This window comes from Perna viridis, chromosome 9 (genome assembly GCF_037379345.1).
Source record: "Perna viridis isolate PV_CMFRI_1.1 ecotype Kerala chromosome 9, ASM3737934v1, whole genome shotgun sequence".
In the NCBI taxonomy this organism is placed as follows: Eukaryota; Metazoa; Mollusca; class Bivalvia; order Mytilida; family Mytilidae; genus Perna; species Perna viridis.
Window position 1 is genome coordinate 16068857 of NC_142453.1, and position 27878 is coordinate 16096734.

At 33.2% G+C, this 27878-nt stretch overlaps 2 protein-coding genes across 7 annotated transcripts in view; both read right to left on the reverse strand.

Annotated features, from left to right (window-relative positions):
• The window catches only part of LOC148606953 (uncharacterized), a 50814-nt gene extending 42873 nt beyond the window's left edge, over positions 1-7941 (reverse strand). Inside the window, exons 1-2 of one of the 2 annotated variants that reach the window (XM_088544092.1) lie at positions 7825-7941; positions 1840-1905 (exon numbers count right to left, since the gene is read on the reverse strand). In XM_088544092.1, the coding sequence (XP_088400218.1) occupies positions 1840-1868 (29 nt within the window). In that variant the 5' untranslated portion in view covers positions 1869-1905; positions 7825-7941. Of the gene's footprint in view, positions 1-1839; positions 1906-2049; positions 2065-7824 lie in introns of those variants that run through there. The other variant, XM_088544091.1, reaches the window with a different exon arrangement.
• A 5377-nt stretch (positions 7942-13318) lies between these two features.
• LOC148606954 (carboxypeptidase D-like) overlaps positions 13319-27878 on the reverse strand; it is a 41211-nt gene continuing 26651 nt past the window's right edge. For 4 of the 5 annotated variants that reach the window (XM_088544104.1, XM_088544105.1, XM_088544106.1 and 1 more), the window contains 8 exons: positions 22116-22310; positions 20657-20754; positions 19769-19941; positions 17801-17985; positions 16833-17000; positions 15894-16046; positions 15003-15148; positions 13319-14592 (listed from right to left, as the gene is read on the reverse strand). In XM_088544104.1, the coding sequence (XP_088400230.1) occupies positions 14413-14592; positions 15003-15148; positions 15894-16046; positions 16833-17000; positions 17801-17985; positions 19769-19941; positions 20657-20754; positions 22116-22310 (1298 nt within the window). In that variant the 3' untranslated portion in view covers positions 13319-14412. Of the gene's footprint in view, positions 14593-15002; positions 15149-15893; positions 16047-16832; positions 17001-17800; positions 17986-19768; positions 19942-20656; positions 20755-22115; positions 22311-26166; positions 26222-27878 lie in introns of those variants that run through there. The other variant, XM_088544103.1, reaches the window with a different exon arrangement.

The window sequence follows — 27878 nt, forward strand, 5'->3', positions numbered from 1 at the left end:
CTTATCTAGTCCTCCTTTAAATTGGGAATACCGTAATTATGTTTTTGTTCAAACCCTATGTACTGTCAATTCATTTAGTTGGTAAATTTGGTCCAATAGAGGATTGCAAAGAATTGCAAAAGAAAGCAAAACAAAACATAAAACTTGTAAATATTCATAACTTGCTCGCAACTATATGTACATTTTGTACCAACATGCTAACACGTCGTGAAAATATATCACAATACGTCGAATGTGGCTCGTAATTCTAAACAACCCTATAATCGGTCGTAATAGCCACCATATCGTAAGGATCCGTGTATTTTTTATGAATGGACATGTACATGTGTAATAGTAACAAATGTGATATGGTCTTAAGTCCTAATTATGGAATTGTAATTTCAAAATTCTATGTAATTCGATTTGACTAGTCATACACGGAATAGAGGAAACATTATCTTTTTGTAATATGTATTTGCCTCTCCTTAGTGCAGATGGAACGGGGATTCCAGAAAAGGGGGTCCAAGCTGTTATTTGAGATGACAATATTTCCAAAATATGTAGACCATTGCAAAGAAAAAGAGAACCAATTATAATAATATTCTTGTTACTTACAAAGTTTTATGAAATTACGTTTCGTGGCGACGAAGGAATGTCTGATTATTTTGAAGCAGATATTATTCAACAAAATAATTAAAAATTTCTTCTATTGATAATCATGACACTCTATATGGTTTCTATGATAGAAATGTTTTTATTAACTTTTTAAATTGGTCGCACCTTTATTTTCTTTTTTTCAAAAGACACCATCGCTTTGACATGAACGATAGTATTACAGATCTGAGATTGCATGTTTACAATGGTTGTACTAAGTTGTCAAAATCCATGTGATAAAACTCATAACGAAAGAAAACCGAGTTTACATAGATACAACATGCGTTTGGATATTTCAAAAAAAAAATTTTCCAACGACTTATATCGGTTTTGTTATAGAACGTCACCCTACACAATTAAAACCATTAAACGACGCAGAGAGAATCGGTGTATGGTGTATTTGGTTAATATTGAGACATCTCAATCGGGGTACCACCTCGATGGTCCTAGGGTATCGTGCTCGCCTAAATTGCGGGAGGTCTTGGGTTTGATCCCGTATCGAGTCGCACCAAAGACTTAAAAACTCGGTATTTTCTTCCTTCTTCACCAAGCACGCGATAATTCAGCAGATTAAGTGACGACTGGATACCTCGCAGTTAGAATGTGTCCATAAAGGTCTTGATAAGGACCATCTATATAAGAACTAAATGATAAGGACCATCTATATAGGTACCAAATTCAAAGAACTATTGAAGGATGTTGATTATTGAATGTCCACAAGCATGCAACTTACAGTATAAATGTCAATTCCTCGTTAAGTTTGTAGTACCCTATATCATGCATGATAAAGGAAACAAATACAAACAAACAAAAACAAAACACTCAGATCAATATATAAAATAGAAAATGCACATCTATAAAGATTTGAAATAAAATATAAGCATTTTAAATAAATAATATGTGAACGTTTCATTCAGTTCCATTCCTTGGTGTAGGAGGAGTGGAGGGTAAGAGTAGGGTACACTTCTGTGTAAGGGAAAGGCGGACGGGTGGACATCCCTTTTACATTATACCTCTACTTGTAGGGGTATTAATAACAAGTGTTAAACAAGAACATCATCTACATAATTGACAAATGTGATCGCTTAAAACAAATTGGATCGCCCAGAGATATGCTACCGTCCCTCGTCGCACTCTCAGACAAGTAAAGTTTTATACATTGGTTGATAAAAATGGTTTTAGGGAATTTAAGAAAATTTTACTTACCCATGACGTTTGAAACCGTGCGACTTCATTATTTCTGACCACTATAAATCCAGCAAGATTTTTTTTCTGAAAGATAAAAATACAACTAAAGTCTTAAACTATCAGAAAATTAACTTCCATGGAACAAAAAAATAAAGTTCACAAATAAAACAAGAAATTTTTATTGAACGTAAAATATTTATAGTATGAAAAAGCTAATTACATACTAACTGTGAGCGAAACCGGATTTCTTGAAACGACAAACAAGGGAGACAAACGTGTTCGAATCCGCGTTTTTGTTTAACCGTAACACTATGTACTATGTTTCCAGGGTGTATGACTGCACTGACCCTGAAATGTTTTTGAACATACTCATATTAATCAAAAGAAAAAAATGCGTCTTCTTGCATTTCTGACAACCATATTCCGTAACAATCGTACCGTTAGAAAAAAGTGTTAATTCAACAAAGACCTCGATTTGAGACTATTTTTTTTTATTCTCTATAAAATATGTGCAGAAAGCGTTAAGTGCATTCTTTTTCCCAATTCAATTAGTTATATAGTGAAGGTAAAACGTGTTAAAATTTAAGTGATTAAAAGAGCTAGTGCGTACAGTCTGTCTTAAATTTACACGCAAGACAATGCTTGATATTCAATTTTCCTTAAATATTTCAAAATTTGAGAACTTTAACTCGTTTCACCTAGGCTGTCTTGTAATTGACTATAAGGTGTTCTTGTAGTCTATGCAAAAGACAAAAGTGTAAAGCCCTTATAGTAGTATAAGCAGTTGCGGATCCAGAGATGTAGTAAAGAGGGAAGGAGGGGGTCCAGGTTATTGTTTTGTTGACTTCTGACAAAATTCTGCAAGATTTATACAAAAACACGTAATGAGTGTCCAAACCCAGTAACCTCTTGAACCGCTGCTGATAGTAAAAGGTACAAGCTCCGACAAATTTTAATAATGGCTGTACCTAGATGGACAGAAAGCGTTGTTTATTTGAAAGATGACCCATATTAGTTTTGCAGCACTGTATCTTAGTAATTCTAAACTTAAAAAAAAAACTGTATGATTGTTATATATATGTACAGTGCTATACTAAAGAACTCTAATATATCAACAAGCATGTATTATGAAAAGAGATGAATCTTAAACTTTACTGGTTACCTCACGTTATTCCAAATATCGCTGTAAAGTTATGTTGACTTTTTTCCATGCTTACATCTTCTTATGCATTGCAGCAGGCATAGTAACACTGAAGTTTCAACTCTAAAACTTCAAGTTCAGAAGTAACACGCCTTTTAATTGGATAAAAAGTTCACCATCTCATAGACCAAATTTTGTTATGTAAATGTGACATCATAAACCGTGGCCTTTTTAATGATTTAATCTTAAAATTTAAAATTTGATACTAAAATGAAGTTATTAGAAATGCCGTATTTTTTTTCTGTCTACTTGAAATTATGCCCAAATGCCCGTGCTACGCAAGCTATTCAGTGTGACCACGTGCGACTATTCTTCATAGACAGAAAAAAAATATAACAATGAAATGTATACATGTACATACAAGCACGCTATCAAAAACTTGTCGACCTTTTCAACTATGGAAATGAATATCTTCCATTCCTCTCTCGTAAAGTTCAAGAAATGACAACAGTGGCGTGACTGTTGCATCCAGAAAAGCAGAGAACGTTGACAATACTAGTGAACCCGGGACTGAATGCATGTTAACAGTTTTCAGTATAGTGCAAGCGTTGTTTTTACTTAGGCACTTAGGCACCGACCATTTTTTATACCGAGGGGCTGGGATTTGCAATGTTGCTAAGTAATGTTTTTCTGCTCTTCTTAAAATTTTTTTTTTCAGTAGCAATTGAATTATAATTTTTTTTCAGGAATACGGCGGGGTTTTTTTTTTTTTTTTTGCTAATCTAATTTACGATAAACAATAAATGTAATATTATGTAACTATCAAGGGAAGATATATGAAAGTAAAGACTATGATAATCAGATATTGTATTCGTGTTATGACCAAATAAAATTAATTAATAGGTTTGCATCCCCTCCCGCTTCTAATTTTTTTTAAATGGGACAGGAATTTCAAAATCAGGATTTCTTTTCACTTCAGTTTCTTGTATTTAGGCACTATAATATACAAATCTTTCAATTCTTGGTGGCAAAAATAATGTTTCTTCTCTGAAACTGTTGTGGCTATGGATTTAGAACATGTCTATAGACCAAAAAGATAAATTTAGGCCAGCAAATATCTGGTAAGGAGTAAAAAATAAAAAGTAAAATCCTCCCAAACCCCCATATTTTTTGTGAGGGTTGGATGAAGTTTACTTGGCCTTAACAAGACATGGCTTTGTCTGAAGCCAAGAATTGATGAGGAGCTGCTTCTTTTTCTAAACCATACAGATCAAGAGAAAGTCTGGGACTCGTGCTCGCCGGGATTAGCTTCCCATGCGTTAGTACGAGAAAGTTTCGGACTTGCGGAGGGAAGCAGCCCACGTCGCAATTAACGATGCATGGCCAATCTAGAGTCAATAGCCCTTTAGCACCCCAAAATATATCAATTAGGCAAAATGCAATCTATGAGTAAATTCATAATTGTATATTATATCTAATTAAAGTTGTTGCACACTTATATAGAAAATAAGGGGTGAGAGTGTTGAATTATGGATGACTTGGCATTTGGTGTTTTTGTAGAGTCCTTGGATAATCTTTACAATTTGACAGGGATTTCAAAGTGCCTTAGTACTTTCCAAAACGCATTACTGTTAACTATGCTAAGGCCTTGAAGTCCACGAAGTTAGTGTGGAGGGCTGATTGCCATTCTATTTACTCCTCGATGATGACCCGTGATATGGCAATTTGGTCAATACATGATCGACCGCATCGGAATCTGGAGAGTAGCCGAATTCCTCTCCAGTTTTTGGCAGTTGCTCATGTCGCCCTTCTTTGGAAGCATAATGATGTAGCTTAAACTCCACTCTTCAGGAATTTCGACTGTTTCCCAGATGTTTTCAAACAGGTCATGCAAGGTGATTAGTGTCAAATATTGCTGCTCGGTCCTGGGGCTTTTCCAGTCCTTATTCGTAGGGCTTTAATAATTTCATCCTTCGAGATTGGGCCAGTATCAACATCAAGGTATTCTTCAGGAGGTAGATCAGGAGCATCTGGTGTATCTTTTCCATTTAAAAGTGGTCGATCTAGGTTTGTTATCACATTGCCATCTTTGTCTTTCACTGGTTTGGATGTGTTGGTCTTTCCACCTGTCGGTTGGCGTGTGGTGTTGTACTCAGTCTTTGTGTCATTTCTGCTCATTGCTCTCTTTTCTTTTGAAGCGAGCTCGTTGATGTAGGTTATTTTATCCTGTCTTTTCCTTTCTCTTCACTTCTTTCTTAATGCTTATTTGTTCGCTCGTCAACCATTCTTTCAGCAATCTTGTATTGACCTGGTGAAGTTATATCTTAACAGACCTACGCTTCTCAGTTGTCTCGATTGCATCGTCAGATAACCATGGCTTGTATTCCTTCTTTGAGAATCCAAGTTCTTCTTGGCATGTGGTGTTATATGTGTATTTTACTCTTTCCAACTGTTTGTCTACTGCGCCTACTCCTAATGTTATACTATCGCCTTCTAATCTGATTTTGTCTGGTTGCCATGGCTATCTTGATCTTCAATTTAGCCACCACAAGTTGATGATCAGATGCTATATCAGCACCTCGATAAGCTTCTAACGGCTGTCATGTTCTTTCCCCATCTCCTGGCGACTGTAATGTGGTCTATCTGGTTTCTAGTTTTCATCTCGTTATCATGTGAGCAACAATCTGCATTCTGGGTTCTCCATTTTCGTTGATGTTACCAATTCATTCCTTCCCCGTGATGAGTTCTCTCCCTGTGTTATCTTTTCAAACTTTGGCATTTATGTCAACCATTACAATCAAGATACCCCAATCTTGGGTAGCTGGGAGCTGGTTGTAAAACTCTTCTTTGTCTTCTCCTTCTGCTACTTGGTAGGAGCGTAGCATTGAATGACTGTTACGTTTTGTATCTTTGAAATAAATTTTGCCACAATAAATCTTTGACTCACAGGATTCCATTCGATGAATGATGATTTGGCCTTCATGTTGAGTGAGATTTCTTCTCCATGTTGATGGTTGCCATCCTCGTTTTGTGGTCCAGAGTACAGTAGACTTTGCCTTGAAGATAGTATGACCGCTCCAGATGATGTTTATCTAACTTCGTCCCAAAATATCAAGGTTGTAGCGCTCCATTGCTATTGCAGCCTGGGCAGCTTTTCCGGTTTCGGATAACGTCTCCAAACTCCAGCTTGCAATCATTGAGGCAGTCTTAAGGAAGAAAAGTTTCATCGTCGGATGAAATATTATAGTTAAGTGAAATCGAATGTATTTTGTAATACATATACACATATCACAAGTATATTTCAGGAATGTTGCATTGGCTTCAGATCATATAGTGAACATATCAATTAGTTTCGTAATTAAATGTATTTTGTAAAATATGCATATATAAAGAACGGTATATACATGCGATGATTTTATCTTTAACAGAAAGAAGTGCTATGGAGCAATATTTATAGTTTAATTGTTCATGAAAGACGTGCAATATAAAGGTTTGACCAGGGTTAGGGGTGGTTCTAATACGAGATTGTGTGTAATGTTGGGTGGTATTTTGTTACAAATGTTAATAACTTTTTATCATTATTTTTTATTGACTTTAAGTCTGAGAGCACACGCTCTGCTAGTGGGCAGCACAAGCTGTATATTTTGCAGTCGAGTAACTTTTTAATGAATTAAAACTTTTGAGAATGTACAGTAGGCACATTGGACTATTATTAAGTCTTAAGTGTCGTAAGGTTTCACTCTATTCCATTTGGATTTATTTGCACTTTCTCTAAGAAATTTACTGTTAGATAACGTACAAGTAAATTTGAGTGGTTCAGGTTCTTATTAGCAATGTTAAATAACATTTGAAGTTGATCAAAAGACTCATTAAAAACAATAAAGCCATCTTCTTGGAGCTTATTATGTTGTGCTTGTTTGGGAACTTTTCAACCATAAAGTTATTAAGTTCTTACGCTTGTATGTCGCATATGTCAGGGCTAGGGACTATCCTCATTTCACATCGCATTAAGAACTAATTCTAATAGAACAAATTATGATATTAGAAGTAAGTTCTCATTGCTCAAAAGTATACCATAGTCTTCTTTTTTTTTCATTTCAAAGTGAACGTTTTCAGCGCCTTAATTACTTCATTACTGAACATGCTTGTATACAATGCTTATGCTTACATAAGATCCTTGGTCTTTAACTATAGGTAGCTAAAAATAGTCAAGAAGTCTACACAATTTCCACAATAGGGAATAATCGGACGGCATGGTATCTTTTCTCTACTGGAGAAAATTGGTTATAATGTTTAGTGGTAGTTCGTGTATTTTTTGTATCTTTCCAACAGTTTGTTTAACATACTGGATTGATATAACACAAAAATCTCTGGATATTGATATCCATTTCGTTGCTCATTATAACATTATGAATTTTTCAACTATAAATAGTAAATTGTTAATATTATTAATATTAAAGACATTTGTTACATACTTCTTCCTACATAATTTAACATGTTGAATGGCAGTTTATGTTACATTCACTATATGTACATGAGATTCCCCTCCTCTCCTTTCATTTTCTTAATTATTTTTTTCTACCTCAACCTTTTTTTTTTTTATGAAAAACGCAATACAACATTATTTTTTTTCACCATTAAGCAATTTATTTTCAAAAATATTCCAGCCCCCCCCCCCCTCAATATAAAAATGGTCGGTGCCTTATTTTGGTTTCTTTTGGTTCTCTATGTGGCTAGTTGTTTCTGCCATCGTTTTGTATGCTTCGCTTATGTTTCTTTCTTCAGACAAAGAGCTTGAAATTGAGAAGCCAATGTCGTGTTGATAACATCGAACATCAGTGCACTAAGGTTAAAATACTTACATTAAAATACGTTGCGTTTTATACCAATCACCTCCCTACAAGCGTTATAACGAAATTTTGAATTGGATCCAATTATAGAATAATTTCTTCCAATATTGCATGCTGATCTAAAGACGAGACTATTTTTCACATCAAGTAAAACAATAAGTAGACGAACTATACAACTACGATGAGAAAACCAAATCACGCCATTGATTCCGATACAAAGGATAAATGTCAGACAAGAAACATATGGCATAGTGATATAGAAATTTGATCGCATTTGGGTTGTTTGGAGTTTAAAGGATTATTAAGTCTTTGTGCATTATTATGAGATTTGACGGCAATGTAGGGTAAGACTGATTCCCTATTTATAATATTCCAGTTGAATTATTTTTCATGAATGCTGCCGAAGAAAGGATGGTATGTGAAACTCGTTATTGATAAAAATAACTGTCCATTGAACTCATGGTCGTGTAAGAATAAAAGGGGGTTGTGTGCAACTAGTATTTAAATCGTTTTAATAAATAGAACAAACAGTACCCTGTCCCCTTTTTTACATTTTAATAACTTTATAAAATATGTCTTATATGGATAACTGTCTATATAATTGTTTCTGGCAATTTCGACTAAATGCTTCTTTGGAGTAAATTCATACAAATACAAAAATGTAATTTGAAACATATTGACGAAAACGAAATACAATATAGCTTCAGTTTGCGACAACCAAATATTTTACAATAATTCATCCAGGGAGCCAGTAAATAATAAAAGAACATAGTTATTGGTTTATAAAGAGTATTATTATTATTATCATATAAAAGGGTGAGGCTTTCGTCAAAATTTTGCGCAAAATTAACAATTTCTTTGATCATGAAATTGGAGGTTCTACATACCCCCTGAACCCTAGCCCCCACCCATCTCCTTTGCACCCGCCACTAGCTTAAGTTCAGTTAGAAAATCAGTTCACATAGTGGGCAAAAGTCATGTAAGGAGATTAATGCAATTACGGTTAATAACCAGATTATTAACGATCTGTTACATGATTGATACTTAATTTTTTTAAAGTGGGTAAAACCTGGTTCAACCGTGTAAAGAATTTAACCCGATCTCCTTAAAATATGTAAGCAATGTAAAGGATGTCTGAGAAGAAGCATAAAAGAAACGAAACAATAGACGTATATGGAATGATATGAGATGTAAACAAAACGTAATAACATAAAAAATAAATAAACAAGGAAAGACCATGCATTTAGCGGCGTCCGACCATAGATTATAAAATAACAGCATTAAAATCTGTGTCAATAAAACAAGTTCCAAGACATTACCAAAAGAGACTGTCGGCTAAATATAAAATGCTTAAGGTTAGATTCAAACTTCCTTGTATAATCCAAATGGTTGGAAATGAAGTATAAGTGTGTTTTTTTTTCATTTATTTTATTCACAGAATGTAAGCGGCCCTTTGCAGTCACACCCAAAAACAAGAGGCTCACAGGAACTTGAATTGCCCAGCTTGTTCATTTTGGACCTTTTAAGGGAAAACATTCTAACGAGGAGTCGTCCTACAACTTTGATCCAAATGAATATTTTGTATGCCTTATCACAAGGATCGTTTCATCAATTAGTTGTGTCTCTGTATCTATTATGGGCTTTAGAATGTTGGCTGAAAACTGTAAAAAACGTCAAGGGCAACAACCCTAACAAGGAGTCCGCCTACGACTTTGTCACAATTTAAACTTTTGTAGGCGTTATCATAAGGATCCCTTCCTCAATCGATTTTTTATCTATTTAAGTTTTTAGGATATTAGCTGAATACTGCAGAAAAACTTTTTTTCACTTGTCAAGGGCAATAACTGTAACAAGTCGTCCTCACAACTTTGACTCAACATAGATTTTTGTAGATTTTTTTTTATATCTATTATAGTTTTCAAGATATTGACTGAAACAGCGAGTCCGTCGTAACTCGCCTGTCAATGGCAACAACTCTAACAAAAAAGAGTTGTCCTACAACTTGGACCCAATTTAGATCTGTGTAGGCTTTATCATAAGGGTCATTTCATCAATCGAAAGTTTCTGTCTAATAAAGTTTTAAAGATATTGCCTGAAAACTGCCAAAAAAAAAAAAACAAACAAAACAAAACAAAACAAAACAAAACAAAACAAAAAAAAAACAAAAAAAACAAAAAAAACAAAAAAACAAAAAAAAAAGAAGCAAAAAGGTCATTTTTTGCCTGTCAAGAGCAATAACTTACAAGAAGTCGTCCTACAATTTTGATCCAATTTAGGCTTTTGTAGGCCTCAAGAATAGGAAGTTTCTTAGTATCTATGATAGTTTTTTTATGATATATGAAGACAGGGATAACCTAATAGTACGTAATATAAAGTCCCTGATGAAGAGTACTACAAAAAAAAAAAAAAAAAAACCACATCATTTTTGTCTGTCAAGGGCAACAACTCTAACAAGGACTCACCCTACGACTTCGACTCAATTAGAATTGTGTAAGCATAAATTCATTAACTGAAAGTTATAGTTATCATTTTTGTCTGTCAAGGGCAACAACTCTAACAAGGACTCACCCTACGACTTCGACTCAATTAGAATTGTGTAAGCATAAATTCATTAACTGAAAGTTATAGTTATCATTTTTGTCTGTCAAGGGCAACAACTCTAACAAGGACTCACCCTACGACTTCGACTCAATTAGAATTGTGTAAGCATAAATTCATTAACTGAAAGTTATAGTTATCAAGATTTTGGCTGATAATGTCATTTCTCGCCATTTTTTTTGTCTTACAACTTTGACCCAAATTTAGACTTTTGTAGGCCTTATTGTAGGGATCATTTTATCAATAGGTTTCTTTCAATCTCTGATAGTTCTTAAGATATTGGCTGAAAATGATGATGACAACACCAACTACAATGGTCCTGATGACATCAACGGACGCCAAGTGATGGCAAAAGCTAACATGACCTTTTAGGAGAGGTGAGCTGAAATTCAATCCCAACATTCCTATTGTGGAAGTACTTCTGTTACTACTATTTTAATGAGATTCATACATTTATTGTCAAGTTAATATCCAGACATCATGACAATACTTGTTCCTGGCCCCTTTTTTGTAAACAGTTCAAGTCAACCTCCAAAATCATGTGTGGTATGGTGCCTTGTGGTATAATTTCATAAAAATCCTATATTCAAATATTTTTTTTGTGGAAACCAAATTGTCTACAGACAACAACATGATGCCATGATATGATTGCAATTTTTGGTGGTGGTATCAGAGAGGGGTTGGCTCCTTCCATGATGAAAAACAAACATTTAAAAATATCTGTCAAACTACTTTAAATTTATAGTATGACCTATCAACTGACAACAATTACACAAAGATTAACCCAGAAATCCACTGACAACAGTTACACCAAGATGAACCCAGAAATCAACTGACAACAATTATACCTAACTGAACCCAGAAATCAACTAACAACAGTTACACCTAGATGAACCCAGAAATCAACTGACAACAGTTATACCTAACTGACCCAGAAATCAACTGAAAACAATTACACCTAACTGAACCCAGAAATCAACTGAAAACAATTACACCAAGATGAACCCAGAAATCAACTGACAACAGTTACACCAAGATGAACCCAGAAATCAACTGACAACAATTACACCTAACTGAACCCAGAAATCAACTGAAAACAATTACACCAAGATGAACCCAGAAATCGACTGACAACAGTTACACCAAGATGAACCCAGAAATCAACTGACAACAGTTACACCTAACTGAACCCAGAAATCAACTGACAACAATTATACCTAACTGAACCCAGAAATCAACTGACAACAATTATACCTAGATGAACCCAGAAATCAACTGACAACAATTACACCTAACTGAACCCAGAAATCAACTGACAACAATTATACCTAGATGAACCCAGAAATCAACTGACAACAATTACACCTAACTGAACCCAGAAATCAACTGACAACAATTATACCAAGATGAACCCAGAAATCAAATGAGAAGAGTTACACCAAGATGAACCCACAAATCAACTGACAACAATTACACCAAGATGAACCCAGAAATCAACTAACAACAGTTACACCTAATTGAACCCAGAAATCAACTGACAACAATTATACCTAGATGAACCCATAAATCAACTGACAACAATTACACCTAACTGAACCCAGAAATCAACTGACAACAATTACACCTAACTGAACCCAGAAATCAACTGACAACAATTATACCTAACTGAACCCAGAAAATCAACTGACAACAATTACACCTAACTGAACCCAGAAATCAACTGACAACAATTATACCTAGATGAACCCAGAAATCAACTGACAACAATTACACCTAACTGAACCCAGAAATCAACTGACAACAATTATACCAAGATGAACCAAGAAATCAACTGAGAAGAGTTACACCAAGATGAACCCACAAATCAACTGACAACAATTACACCAAGATGAACCCAGAAATCAACTAACAACAGTTACACCTAACTGAACCCAGAAATCAACTGACAACAATTATACCTAGATGAACCCAGAAATCAACTGACAACAGTTATAACTAGAAGAACCAAGAAAAACTAAAATGCATGTACACTGAAACCTTTCTAAAACAAACTTATTTCAGACTGCAGAAAAAACAAACTTATTTCAGACTGCAGAAAAAACAAACTTATTTCAGACTGCAGAAAAAACAAACTTATTTCAGACTGCAGAAAAAACAAACTTATTTCAGACTACAGAAAAAACAAACTTATTTCAGACTGCAGAATTTGTTTGATTTAGATAGGTGTTTGGTAAAAAAAAATTGAATCTGATATGAACAAACCCGAAAAAGAGTGATTTCTACAAGTTATTGGTTTAAACAGGGTTTGTTTTAGACACGTTACACTCTATGATCAAACGGATGTACACGGGGTAAAGAAAAAAAAATCATAACAAACATCAAGTGTTTATTATACATACAAAAACACAATACATTACAGTTCAGTATTTTAATAAACCAGAGTTGCTGATAAAAATGTTAATTATGGAGACTTTAAGTAAACGGCTTTGAATATAAATAATTTTTTAAATAAAATTTGTAGATTAAATCTAATAGTGTTGACCTTAACTAAAATGTTTATTTATGAAGGTACATTTTGAAACATTGTCAAAATGAAATACTAAAATTCAAATATATGCATTTGAATCTTGGTGTAGATGAAAATTATTAGTTACAGAGTGTTTTCTGAATTAAATTACGGAATGTAAAAAATTATAAAATATATATATTAAAATCTAATTCTAATAATAAGCCCTGTAAAATGTATTTAAAAAATTCAGAAAGAACCAAAAAGACAAAAAAAAATACATAAAATGTAACATTAAACAATTATTGGCAAAAGTAAATTCTAGTAGAACCTGCAGCATGTATCATAATCCTTCAAAAAACTGACTTTATATATTTTATGAATTTACCAAAAACTCAAAGATGGACAAATGTAGTTTATATTAGAAATTGACACTATAAAAAAGCAATAAAGTAGGACAATTGACTGGATCCAGCCTGTGTCAATGCAGCTAAATTTAAGATGAAATTGTCTATTTAAATGGTCAATTATAGTTTTTCCCATTACAACATTGATAAATCAATCTCTGTAAGTACCTTTCTAAGAATCAGGCAATGGGTGGCACATCATTTTTCTCAATTTTGGATTCTTTTGCTCCAAATATATTCAATACATCTAGGAAACAACTGAAAATTCAAATTTATCTAAAAACATCTGTGATGTAGATATTTTTTGACTGCTTATATTGAAAAGTGTGGGAATATTTTCCAGCCATTTTTTCATAGTGCATATTATCTAAACTTGACGAACAAATACCATAAGAAGGCAAACTTTACAAACACTTTCATTGCTATTTCAGGAGGTAACGAGGTAAAAAAACTTGGATAATGCACTAAAATTTCTGGGTTTCTTTTCTTTTTGTGCCACATCTTAAACACATTTAGCCTGATTCTTAGACAGAGAAGTACTTAAAAGGTGAAAGTTTTGTCCTATACAAATGCATGTAGTTTACATGGATCAATGTTTTTTTTTTTTAAGTACAGAGTAAAGAAATCAATATGTTGCTTGGTAATAGATGCCATTTTAAATGTAAGATACACCACTTTAATTTCAATTGCCTTCCTTATTTGTCAAAGAATTTGTGCATCAACTCAATAGCTTTTGAGAATTCTACACAAATTTAAAAAACAAAGTTAAAAAAAAAAAAAACCTTTGATAAATTAAAGTTGACAATTGTCCCGCACAGTGTTTACTTATTTTAATTGTGAATGTACTAGTTAATTTTATCTTGAATACACAAAATAAAAAATAATCTAAAAAAAATTTTAACAATTGTGAAATAATTTGTAATTCAAAAGTTTCAATAAAATAAAATTAAATTCTCAAACCTAGATCAAAAGATGTTTCCATGTATTCAATTAAAATTTAGAATTGATATGAAGTCTGTCTTCCATCAAATTTCGTAATAACTTTTTTTCAAAGTAGATAAGATAAATAAATATCAGATTTCTATCCCATTAAGAAAAATATTTCACAACAAAATAGCATAGAGAGAGAATAAGTCCAGTGACAGGGAGATAACTCTTAAGTGAATTTCCTGTATTCACTAGTTTTCCAAGGTAAAGGTCCTGCCTCACTACATCTTCATTGAGTATGGTAACTGTGGATTCAGCAACAATATCTCCAGAAGAAACAACCTGTTTATAGAAGAAGACAGAAATGAAGATTAATATGAATGTGGTAACTTCTGTAAGAATTACAATTGAGGTAAGAAACTGACCAAGGATTCAGCAGTTTAATCCTTTTCACAAAAGTCATAAGTGTTAAATTGAAAGTTATGACACCATAAAAGATACACAGAGCCACTTTAACCATTCATTGGATTTTGGTTTTATATTACAGAAAGGTTAGGCATCATGTTCGGATGTGTATGAAGGAATAAAACTATTGCCCAATGTCTGCAAAGGGAGATAATTAAACACGAAAATTAAATATTAAACTCCATTTGTGGTGTGGTGAACTTGTTGACAGAATTCTAATTACTTGTGTTTTTTGGTTTTAAGAATATTTCCTGTATCTTATAAAAATCTTGCTCTTAAACTCTCACCTGAATAATGTATACACCTGGTCGTAGCAATCTCCAATATTCACCATGTTCTGATGTTTTAAATGTCATGGATTCTCTCCCTTTGATTCTCATCTCAGCATTTGGCACTACTGTTTCATTAGGAGTGAGTACTAGTCCTTTTACACCTGATAGTAAAAACAAGGAGACCATGGCAGATGAAACATAATCAGGGGACAAAGACCAGACAAAGAATACATGCAAAAAAGGACCCAATAATAACAAATATTAACTAAAAGAATACACATATAAACTTAAGTATATATAAGCAACCCAATCACTAATTCACATGAAGTAAATATAAATAAGCAGTTGCACATACTAAGTTTACTCCACTCAAATAAAAATTCAAATAACTAGAAGTTGATATCAGACAGCAACCAGAATGGAATACAACATATGCATCACCTATATAAAGCCAAATCCTAAATTTGAAATTAATCCACAATTTGGGAGTCAAAATAATTGCAATAAAATTCAGATGGACTGACAGACATACAGAAAAAATGATTTCAATATACCACTCATTTGTTGAGTAGGGTATGATAAAACAATTATTTTAGAACTCTCATTACCTGCTAGTATGGACTTACATCAAGTAGCTAATGAAGGTTTACTGTAAAAGTACCATTGTTCGTGGGGTACAAATTTCATGGTTTTCATGGGTATACCAAACCACGAAATTTGGTTCCCAATGAAAAGGAGATTTCCATTGATGTGTATACTGAAAACTTCAAAACGACAAATTTAAGAATCCACAAATTGTGTTTCTTCCATAATACACGAAAATTGGTATTCACAAATTAAAGTATTTTCACAGTATTAAATTTGAACCCAACACCAGAGAAATTGTGAGTGCTAACAGTAACCTACCAGTATGAACAGACATCAAGTAGTTAATGAGAGCGTATTTATTTTGAGCCCAGTACCAGGGAAGATGTGATGAGTTTGGGTATTTGCAGCAGCTTATTTCCAAGGTTACTTCAAAACAACCCTCTCTCACATAGTTATAATCCTGCATTCCACCTGAAAAAAGAAATTAAATCTTTTCTTGTAAGTGGAAAGTAAACAAACCTAACATTCATACATGACATTCAAAACATAACAGGCATAAAATATATAAACAGTAAAAACTTCACATTTTCATCTCATTCCTTCTTTTGATTATTGTCCATAATTCCTACCACTGTAGGAACTTATCTAAAACTACTGGTACCGTGGTACCACCAAATCTCCACTCCTGTTGCCCTAAGGGAAACTTAACAAGGACTTGGTACTTGAAAAGTATTTATTTTGTAATGAGCCATTTATTTTTACTATTTTCATGGATACATGTAAATATGCTCTGCATCCACGATAATTAGCAACCACCAAAATTAATCCATTTACAATACCCAAAAGCCCTAATACTGATGCCCAAAAGGGAAACTATTCAGGACTGTGTACCACCATATTCCACTAGTGATGACCATAGGGGAAACAAACTAAGGACACTGTATCATCGAGCACATTACTGATGCCAATAGGGGAAACAAAAGACTAGGTACTATCAAGCACATTACTGATGACCATAGGGGAAACAAAGGACTAAGTAACATCCAGCACATACTGGTGCCCATAGGGGAAACAAAGGACTAGGTACCATCAAGCACATTACTGATGCCTTTAAGGGAAATTTTTCAAGGACTGTGCAGTGCCAATTCCCTAAGGGAAAACCTATGTAGGCCTGGGTACCATCAAGCTTTGTAGTGATGCCCTTAGGAGAAATCTATTCAAGACTGTGCATTACTGATGCCTTAAGAGGAAACCTACCTAGGACTGGGTACCACCAAGCTCCATTAGTGATGCCCTCAGAAAACCTATCACCACAATGTTGTCCTGTATGCATCGTTTGATGGGAGTATGAATAGACTCTAGAGAGATACTGGAAAGTGTCATCATCTGGAGATCTCACATAGCGGGTCTGTAATATGAAAGATCCTAAAATACAATCAAATAGACTAATTAAAATATATGAAAAAAGACTTTTGCGAAATACACAATGCGAAGATATTACCCTATCACTTTCTAAAATGAAGCATTTTTATTATGATATTGAAGAATAATTTCAACAAATTTCCCTTTAATTGCAAAATAAGAGTGATTATCAGCCTAAAATTACATATAGGTATGGTGAAAATACCAGCATGAATTCTCCTACCCTTATTTTGGGTCAGAATTCTGATCCCATTACAGCATGCCCTAAATATCCCAAATTTCAGCAAAAGCAAGATATGCTCATGATTTTAAAAAAATGGAGCTTTGCAAGATGTACAAAATCCTCTCTTTACTGTACAAAATGAGTTCTTCATCCAAAAGCTGCCTCATTAACCTTGATACAATAAAAATTGTAATGGACCTCATCAAGGATATTAAAAAGAAATTATTTTGAAAATATTGTATAAGAATCCTTGCCCTCATGTACATTGTATGTCGATTAATTCCAAATCTTGCAATTCTCATGCTCTTTTTTCCAATACTAACATTTTATTTTTACATTGGGCAGGAAAGCAGAAAAATTGCATTTGCCAAAATACATACAGTTTATTCATCATCACATTGGTTCTGAAATACAAGAAAAACTACTACAAAACTACTATACATCTAGAAATATATCTATAACAGGTTGTTTTTGCAGGTGCAAAATTTGGCAATTTTGAGGCAAAAAGGTAAACAAAAAAGTTTGGTGTTTTTAATTTTGGCAGGTGATAAAATATACAGTATTTGCAATTATTACCCACCATTTACATAATTGTCAAAAGGATAATTGGCAACCATGGCACCTCCATGAAGGTTAGCAGACAGAATAAATCGGTATTGTTTCAGCCAATCCATAACAGCCCTGGTCTCTGGTTGGATAGGTCGTGGGTTGACCTCAAAGTATCCTGGGAAATTTCTGTTCAGGTCATATCCATTTGCATTTTCTCTGAAAACATGAATAATGGTCAACATTTCTCTCCAATATTACTAGCAAATCAGGAGCAGATGTAGAAATTTAAAAAAGGAGGTAATAAAAGGGGGATCATGCTGTTATTTCCTAATTTTTGCCCCAAGTTTGCACAAAACTAAAGAATTTCCTATTGGAGGGGATTTTGACCCCCAGAATCCCCTGGACCTGTCACTGAAAGTACTGTACGTATGGCTTGCAGGTATTTCTGTGGAGTATATATTTCCCCTTTTTGGGAATAGGTACAAATTATGAGCAGGACCATTGCACTAAAACCCATGAAACTGGTGTTGCCTTATTGTCATTATTTAAGCCCCAAAAGTCAGCAATGAAAGGAGATCTCTACAATGGAGACCACCATTGTACCTAAAATAAATTAAAATCCATTAAAATTTTTATTGTCCAGGCAAAATTATTTTTACTAATTGCAACAGAAAATGCCAAGAATGTTTGAGGATTAAACTGGTACGTGGAACAAGTTCTGCACACTCGTTAAATCTAGGCATTCTTCGACACTCATGATAATATTTTGGTTATTTACTCTTTCCAATTAAATATCCTATTACTATTTCACCATGCTCCAGGCAGCCTCTGATGTTAAAAATTCACTCTAGACGCTGCAGCCAGTGTTCTAATTACAGAAATGCATATTGCATGACATTTCCAATCATCTTGAAAAAAATTTTGGTATTTTTCATATTTGCAAACAATATATCAACAGTCTTTATCCTGTTTTTAAAAAATCTTGGAACCATAAAAGCAGAAAATCTACTTGATTATTTCCCTTTAAGTTGGAATTCTTGAACTTCACTATCTTGAAAAAATGGGCACACAGTATACTATCAAGTCACATAATATGGGTTGTTCTTTGATAAAAGATATGAACAATCTTTTCAAGGTGAGATGATCCTCCAATTAATTCTAAAATGTCTACCATCCCTATATTTAATTTATTAGATAAAGCAAAATTATGATTTTATATCAAAATCAACTGACAGTGTTATCTCCCCTTTCCAATGTAAATTGAAATGATTATTTTGAGGTTTCCAAACTATAGACTACTAGACTTTTTCCTCTGTTTATCTGGGGCATAATGCTAGAGATTTGAATTTAAAAATACTGCACAAAATGGAACAATACCCAGCCATGTAATGGTGAGAAAGGTGGATGGCAAAATGGCTTAACTCAAAAATTGCACTTTTGATTTTTCTGAAAATTACCTTAACAAGTATTATATGGCACCATACCAATACAGTGAACATGTACTATGAATCTGAATGCATATACATAGCTACAAATGACTAAACAACAACTAAGGCAGATCCAGGGCTTCAGGTAAAGAGGGGTAGTAAATAGAATTAAAGGCTGAACAAAGCAAGCAAGAATGTCTCTGATGTGTACATTTGTGACAAATCAAGATTTGATGCAAGAAGTTTTAATTCTTTTTTCTCATTTTCAGGCAGAAGACTTTCTGCATTATATGAACCCATGACTAAAATGAGATCTGGTAAATTAATCAAGGTTCATGGTTACAGAGGGTAATATAGTTGGGAGAATATGTATAACAATGTTGTGCATAACAGACATAAGCACAATTTCCTTTTTCAAACTTGCATGTTTCATCGGGGTTCAAGGTTGGTAGAATTTGTACAACCACATACTGGACACACTCTTTACAATTAATCATGGCAATATTTAGACCCTTCTTTGACGGTTGACATCAAGGTTAGGAGAAAACTTAAATTAGTACACCCAAACATACCTGCCTCCAATACCATCACAATCTCCCTCCATAGACTTGTTAAATCCATCAGGGTTCATGGTTGGGAGAATATGTACGCCAGTGTTGTCAAGGAATGTACGAATTGTGGAATTAGTATTATAGTTGGTCAGGTAGTAATCAATTAGATGAAGTAAAACTTCTCGGCTCACAACCTGTTATGGAAACAAATATAATTTTATGAAAAACATGGGTTACATCCTAGTCTTTTTTTCTGACCTTACAATAAAATTTTTCAATCCCTACAGGAAATCTAAATGTTGCCTCCAACAACAAGTTCTAAAGCTAATCCTAAGAAGTCTGCATAACTCGTGTAGGTTTTTTCTTCTTTTTTTACATACATAGGACATGTACAATTTAAATGAATTTGAATGACATTAACCTGAACATTTATTCAATACATTAATAGACGAAGAAAGTTGAAAACAACTACAATGATCCTGACTTAGTACAGGTATTCCCGATGACGTTTTATAGTGCACTAAACACCTTGCTTTAATTACTACTAATTGTTTCTGGTATATTGAAAGGCAAAGATTTGACCTACTGATCACTCTCAAATTATTTCCTTGGGCAAAGATATGTCAATGTCCAGATAACACATTAGAATGTTTTCATTATTATTTTTAAAGGGATATTTCTGGTTTACTTTTATCATTACTCTTCAATCTTAAGGTAACATTTTTCACTGAACAAGTTAATCATCCTTAAATTTTATACGCTTTTTTTCAGCCCAGAATTTTTTGATCCAGCAAATCAAAAAAATAACACCCTGTGAACATTTTCAGGGTAAAATTTCTATGTTTCCATGTAAACATTTACATTACTATTTTACTTCATTTCCATGTTAACATTGCTTTGCTATTTTACCTCGTTTCCATGCATGTTGCCAATGTACTTGACGTGTGGTCTTAGGTTGACATGGTTCCTTAGATTCTTGCCTATTGCCAATACCCATAAGTCTCTGTCTATAAGATATTAAAACAATACATGAAATAACTATTCCAAAGCTTAACAGTAGGTCATTTGCTTTTTATAGATTTTTTTTTACAATTTTCTAGCATTGAAAAAACTATGACTTGGTTAAAAACAAAAATGCTTTTCAGGATGCAGCCTGAAATGACAAAAGATAGTCATTATAGTCCAATATTCAAAATCATAATGAAAATCGACAGTAACAGTACATTCAGCATGTTCATGAAGTGCTAAAAATAAATTAATACAGTTTCATATTTAACCAAGATATGCAATCAAAACCAATTACAAACCACAGCCAAATATTGAAATCTAATATTGTAAATTTTTTTTTTGTTTTTTATTTTATTTTTTTTTTTTTTGGGGGGGGGGGGGGTTTGTACTAAAGGGGTCTGTCTGAAGAGGCCAAACAAACTATATAAAATATTTATTCCAGGCTTCAGTACCCAGTGCACCACTTAACATCCACCAGAATTTGAAAAGACAAAAAAATTTTGTGTGTCTTTTTGATTCAAAATCACCAAATTTTGCACCCATCAAAACAACCTGCCATAAGGTGCAAATGGTTAAAATACTAATAGATATCATTTGCCATTATGCTGCACAATGAGGTACAATAACTCAGCCAATGCCTTGAGGTTTTTCTAAGGTCTAAGATTGGGTCCCACTTCAGATCTTCAAATTCCACCTGGTCAATTAAAATTGATAAAAACTCAATTTTTGAAACTCACAAGAAGGTTCTGATTTTAAATGCTTTAAAATGCATTGCAATAAAACAGCTTTGTTTACAATGCAAACATATATCAAGCATAAGCATTCCATATCCAATGCTTTCATGGTATTTTAAAAATCCAAGGTCTTTTCAAAACTTTGTTTTAACTAAAACATTTTTTCAACATCTGAACAGTCGTTAAATTGGATAAGATAAGAGACAGGCTTTACATCAATAAGCAAGGTATGGAACTTCTTAATGATTTTGTATACCAAATTTTGTGTAGCAAATTTTTAGTTCATGAGAAAAATACCATGTTTGGGAAGGTCAAACAATAGAAGATAGAGGTAAAACAGTGTACCCTTCTTCTTCTTAGGGAGCATACATTTTATATCTTTGAGGAGGGGGAGGTTGGCTAGGTCAAAATTTTGTGTACTGAATTTTTTTTTCAGTTTAATTACTGACTTTGACTTTTTATTCTAGACTGCCCTGGATTTACCCAATTATTGATGGAATTTTTTTAAACCATACATCATCATCCTACCCTTTCAATTCAAATTTTATCCTAGTGCCCCTAGGAATAAAATGGTTGCTCCCTTTGCAAGGGTGATGCTAAAACACTGAAATCACAGATAAACTTACTTTGCACTGTTTTGCCTATACTGTACAGGTATGTCAAGTCTGGATATGTTGTTGACATTTTTGTAAAGTAGTTAGCTACATCCTCGTTGTTATGGTAACGGAAATCAAGTGAGGAAGTCAAATGACACAGGGCCAGGATGAACAGGCTATACCTCATTCCAGATCTTTGCCATCCCTCAAACCTGTGTACCATCACTGAAAATAAAGTTTACTGGAGGTCATCATCAACTTGAAGTCACTGGCGTTGTTGTGTAAGGTAATACACCCACTTGTACAGGAAGTCAATATCCTACAGTACCCAAAATCACTGAAAATGTATGCACCATCAATATAAAGCCACACACCAAAAATGAAATCAATCCATCCACTGAGAGCCAAGATGCATATGAGATAAAAATGTACCTCATAAATATCATACAAGTGTGTTCTACATGTGTTTCTTGCTTGAATGAGAATGGGAAGTTTACATGAAATGATCAGTTAGCTTTGAACATTACCCAGTTTCTGATTCAGGCACTGGGGCTTGTTACAGGACTACATAGGTCATATATATTAGCAGGCCCCGATATTTATGAATTTTCATTGCCAGTTGCTTAATCTGGTTCATAAACTGGTTCCCTGTCAATATCATAAGGACACAAAGATCACAACAACGTACCTTTTTAAAAATATATCATACACATGTCTATGCATGTTTTTCGCTTGTATTCGTTTACATTAAAAGATAAAATGATCGGTTAGCATTGAATTTATGTAATATTATCCAGTTTCCGATTCAAACACTGACGTTCGTTACAATTGGTTATATAAAGGTCATAAATATTATCAGTACACCGATATCTATATATAGCCATTCGGGTCATAACGGTTATGAAAGAGTACACAATAATCTCAAGGGAACCAAGATTTTGGCAAAGTCTCCCGATTTTACAGCATATCACATTTGTATCATTTCGGATGTTTAAAGTATACCAAACTCAGTGACAGTGAATATTTGACGATTAGCGACTTTTTCTCACTACATAATATTAATTGGAAAGACTGCACTTATCATGCTCACTCACTCTCACTCACTAATGCTCAAGAGACAATCATTACATGATGCATACATTTCAATTTACAATTTGAAATAAAAAAAAAAGACGAAATACTATCTTGTATTTAAAAGTCTAATAAACACATTTTTAGTAATCAAATATCTCCATTATTTCTAATAGGGTCCATATATCCTCAAATTTATGTAAAACATTATTTTTCTCGGCAATAAAATGTGCAATGCAATAATAATGTAGAACTCTTTGCTTTAAACCAACAATGTTAGGCAGTTGTACAAAGCAGGGTTAATTTGACTTGTCAAACTTGCATGAAATATCAACAATACAATGTTAAACCTCAATCAATCAATCAATCAATCAATCAATCAATAAAAACTGAAGAAAATCCTGGCAATATATTCTTACCTGTTTAAAATGTAGGTGAGCAAGTTCTGCTATATATATGCTAAAGTCATTTTTCTACATAATTATTAACACAATATGCTAATGTCATTTTTGAAAACAAATTCTGCTAATGTCATTTGTGACATTAAATTCTGCTACATTTGCAAAAATCATTTTCTACACCCAATTCTGCTATATATGCTAATGTAATTATCAAAATCAAACAAAAACAAACTGATGCTATTTACAGTGGAAAATTTGGCTTTTTATAGAATTTAAATATTAAATGTACTATAATCATTTGGTCTTCTATTTTTACAATAAAAAAACTTACATTATTGCAAATCTATAAAGTGTAAACAATAAATATAACCATACAAGCTGATAGCCAAGGAAATCACAACTGTTTCTAGAAAAGCAGAGTACATTTACCCTACCAATGCACCTGGTCCATGCTCCCAGTTTTTAGTGGAGTCTGGGTCGGTCATAAATGTTTGTTTGTATGTGTTATTTTAGTTATTTCATGTTTGTCAAATATTGATTCCCTTGATTACTCTTTCAAGAAATACATCAGATTTTATTTATCATATTTATCAAAATTTGGGAGTAAAAGAAATTTCAAAATACATAAAACACTAAGGCTTCATTTCTAGTACTGCACATTTTTGAACCTATAAGTGATGGAATTGACTCACTTTTCTAGTAGCTTTTGTTTTGAGAGCTTCTTGAATACAATTAATTTTTGGATTAAGATCTTCCTTCATGTTTGATTCTAAGATTACTCCATGAAACATGTGTATAGCATATTGAAATTTACATTATATATGATTACAATTCATTTAACCAAGGATCATTTCAACCAAAATGGATAGTAGATCACTAATATTAAAAGAAAAATGTGGAAAAAAAACCCACAAAATTAATCTTCAAAAGTTATTCTTCAGTGGTTTCATAATTTGAGTTATTTTTGGGTCAATTTGATCGTCATGTTACTGTAAATTGAGAATTGCATCACAAACATTTTTCCCCCATTAGATTTTTTTTGTGATATTGATAAAAAAATATACAGAATTGGTATCATCAATAAAAATAAAAACTGCAGTTTCCAAATAAACAATTATTTTGATTGGTGTATTATTGACACTAGAATAAATAAAATAAAAAAAAATACTATTCTGATTTAAATTTTTACAAATATGCATTATTTTCATTAATTAAATCATACTTTTAACCTGGGTATTTTCAATATCCTGAAATTTCTACCTCAATCCTCTTACCTCCAAGAATTTAATCAGAGATTCACGCATGATCATAATATTTCACTAAAACCAAAACAACAGAGAGGGATTTATTTTCAAGCATCTGCACTCTGATCTTCAAAAGATATAAAAGGAAAGTGTACTCATATTTAATATAAAATAATTATGATTCATTTGACTTTATAGATAGCACTCACAATGTCTTATAACTAAGGCAACAAGCATATGCCTTTGAGGTCTGAAATTGACGCATTCAGAACTAAAGATACTATCTGAACATATCTTTTCAATTATTTGGTTAATTTAACAGTAATTTTCTCAAATAAAATAGTAATTATAAGGAGATATGGGAAGATGTTGAGTTTAGTGTACTTAGAAAAAAGAAATGTCAAGGCCAATCTTACAAGTTCAATATTTTCAGCCTTTACAAATTAATTTTGGCAAAAATTAGTATGAAATTTAGCATCCTTTTAGCATAATTCCTTTTAATGCTAGAATATAACATACACATGTAATTATAACATAATATGAGGCAGGTGTTACCTGTTACAGGATAAAGTTGAATATACTGACATTTTTTAAAAATAATAATGCCTTTTACAGTTTTAATTAACTAGGATTTATCTTTCTATAAACATTAAATATTGTTAAAGATACGAAACTGAAAAAGAACCTTGCTTAGTGTTACACTTGGTATTACAAGTTAACTACCTGTCAGATTTGAAATCAGGCTCTCAGGGCTTCTGAGGTCAAAGGTTAAATTTGGATTGATTACCATTATAAGAACTTTGTCCTCCATTATACCTTTATGCTAAACACACAAATAAATCAATTTTAGCACAATTCTAACTAAAACCTTGAAGAATTTTTTTGTAGCACTAAAACTTTTGGTCAGGGAATTCTGGGAATTCTGGTCCTTGGCCATTTCTTTCAGATTTGCAAAATATATCAAAGGCACGACCTTCATCAGTTGCAATTTTAATAAAAAAAATGCCCTTGAATTGTTTTCTTTTTGTATCAGTTGGCATTTGTTTATTTTCAACTGACAGAGAAGGTCATGCCTTCCATAAATTTTGCAAATATGTGTTAATATAGTGTTCTCTCTATTTAGAGAATTTGTGTTGGAAGTTCATATTTAAAAAAAAAAGTTTTACAGAACAGTTTATTATTAAAAAAACATGTTCCAATTAAACCAAAACTAATATCTAACTTCATCCAAAATTTTCAGAAATCAATCCAAAATTCTTTCTAAATGAATACCACCAGAAAATTGACCATTAAAAACACTAATTCATGTATAAGTTGATACACGTACTTAAATCTTGATTATACTAATTAATAACCACAGCTTACCAGAGTCCATCTTGGATCCAGATTAGAAGTTTAAGTTGTAGGAAACAGTGGTATGCATTACTTATCTAGAGCCATAATTGTGTCAAACATTAAATTTTATTGGCCTATATATTGGAATGATGCACTTATAGGCAGAGTGTGCCATTATTGTGGGATCCAAAGTGGGTATTGGAATGGGTACCATTAAGAAGTCAGTAAACAGAACATAACTCAGGGGAGGCTTGATGGAGTATATGTAACAAAGATAGTTACCAGTCTCTGTAAGAATCAGGCAGTGTCTAAAATTAAGGCTACAAACCACTAATGTCACTTCCCATAAGTTCCAATGCTAATTTCACCGAGTTTAACCTGAAGAAGACAATATCTCACCTGAAAGCTGCATGTTTATACTAATACAAGTAGCTTTAAAAGTACTACCTTGCAGTGCAACACCAGCTTCTAGAAGATTGATTGATTGATTGTTGGGGTTTAATGCCCGAGCAGCAATATTTCAGCTATATCCAGGTGATGAACATGAAATGGATGATATGATGATGATGATGAAATGAAAAAAATGATGGGACACAAGGATAAAAGGAATGACAAATTTTGGTTGCCACTAAAAAAAGGGAGGGATGGGTAGGGTCAGGCAATTTAGCTTCTTGTGCCAGAGCTCAGAAGTTCCTACTCCTATCAAATACCACAGCAGGGTTCTTTAACGTGTGAGGAATGTGGCATCTTTCCCAACACAGTGCATAACTATGATTTGCAGTCAGGTTTCTGTATTATAGACTGACAACCCCAGCATGTAACATGCCAGGGGTACCCCATTCCACCACCTGGGGCACACAACCCAGTTGTTCTGTGGGCAGAGCACCCTAGCCCCTGGCTAGGGTTCTGAGCACTATTTAGTCGCCTTTTTACGACAAGCTTAGCGCTGCTGCAGGCCAATTCTTTTGACACCCGGACCTGCACGGAGTCGCTTCTAGAACACAATGAGCTAACTATAGAATGGGAATTCCCCTGCATTTCACAAAAAGGGGCAGTCATTCCCAAATAATGGGTACAATTACATAATTACAGTGTCGCCGGCAATATTCCATAAATTACCAGCTTAAAATTTGTTTCGGAGAAGTTTCTTTTTTGTTCTTAGAAGTTGGAATATATACTAACATAAAATTATATTTCGTGGTGATGTAAATCGTAAATAATTTTGTGTGATTTTAACATCCATTATCCGGAAATCACTCCAAATACGAATGTCGCTTAGAAAAAGTCCAAATGTAGGTGTGAAATTAACATCCTTCTTTTCATCCAATTCATATAAACTTTCCATTTTTATTTTACACCATATTATATTTTAATTATATATTACTTTCTTCATCGCATGATGTTGAATACACTTTGACCAAGAAACTAAATCAATGTCGCCGATAAACGTATAACCTACCATAACGAATGTTGAGGTACGGGCAGGAAATATTCATATGACAAGAAAACCTGATTCATATGACTTTAAGAAGTGTTGATATATTAATTTTTTAAATGCTACCTCTAACTTTTGTTACAAGGTTATGAAAATTGAAAAAAATACTTTTTGTTCTGTATTTTCCCATTGTCGCATATAAGAACCTAACCTACGTTACGCATAATTTTGTAACATATTTTCAGGGACAACTCATATGATTCAAAGTTTCTTTAAAATACACATAATTCTTCTCAAGAATCAGTTT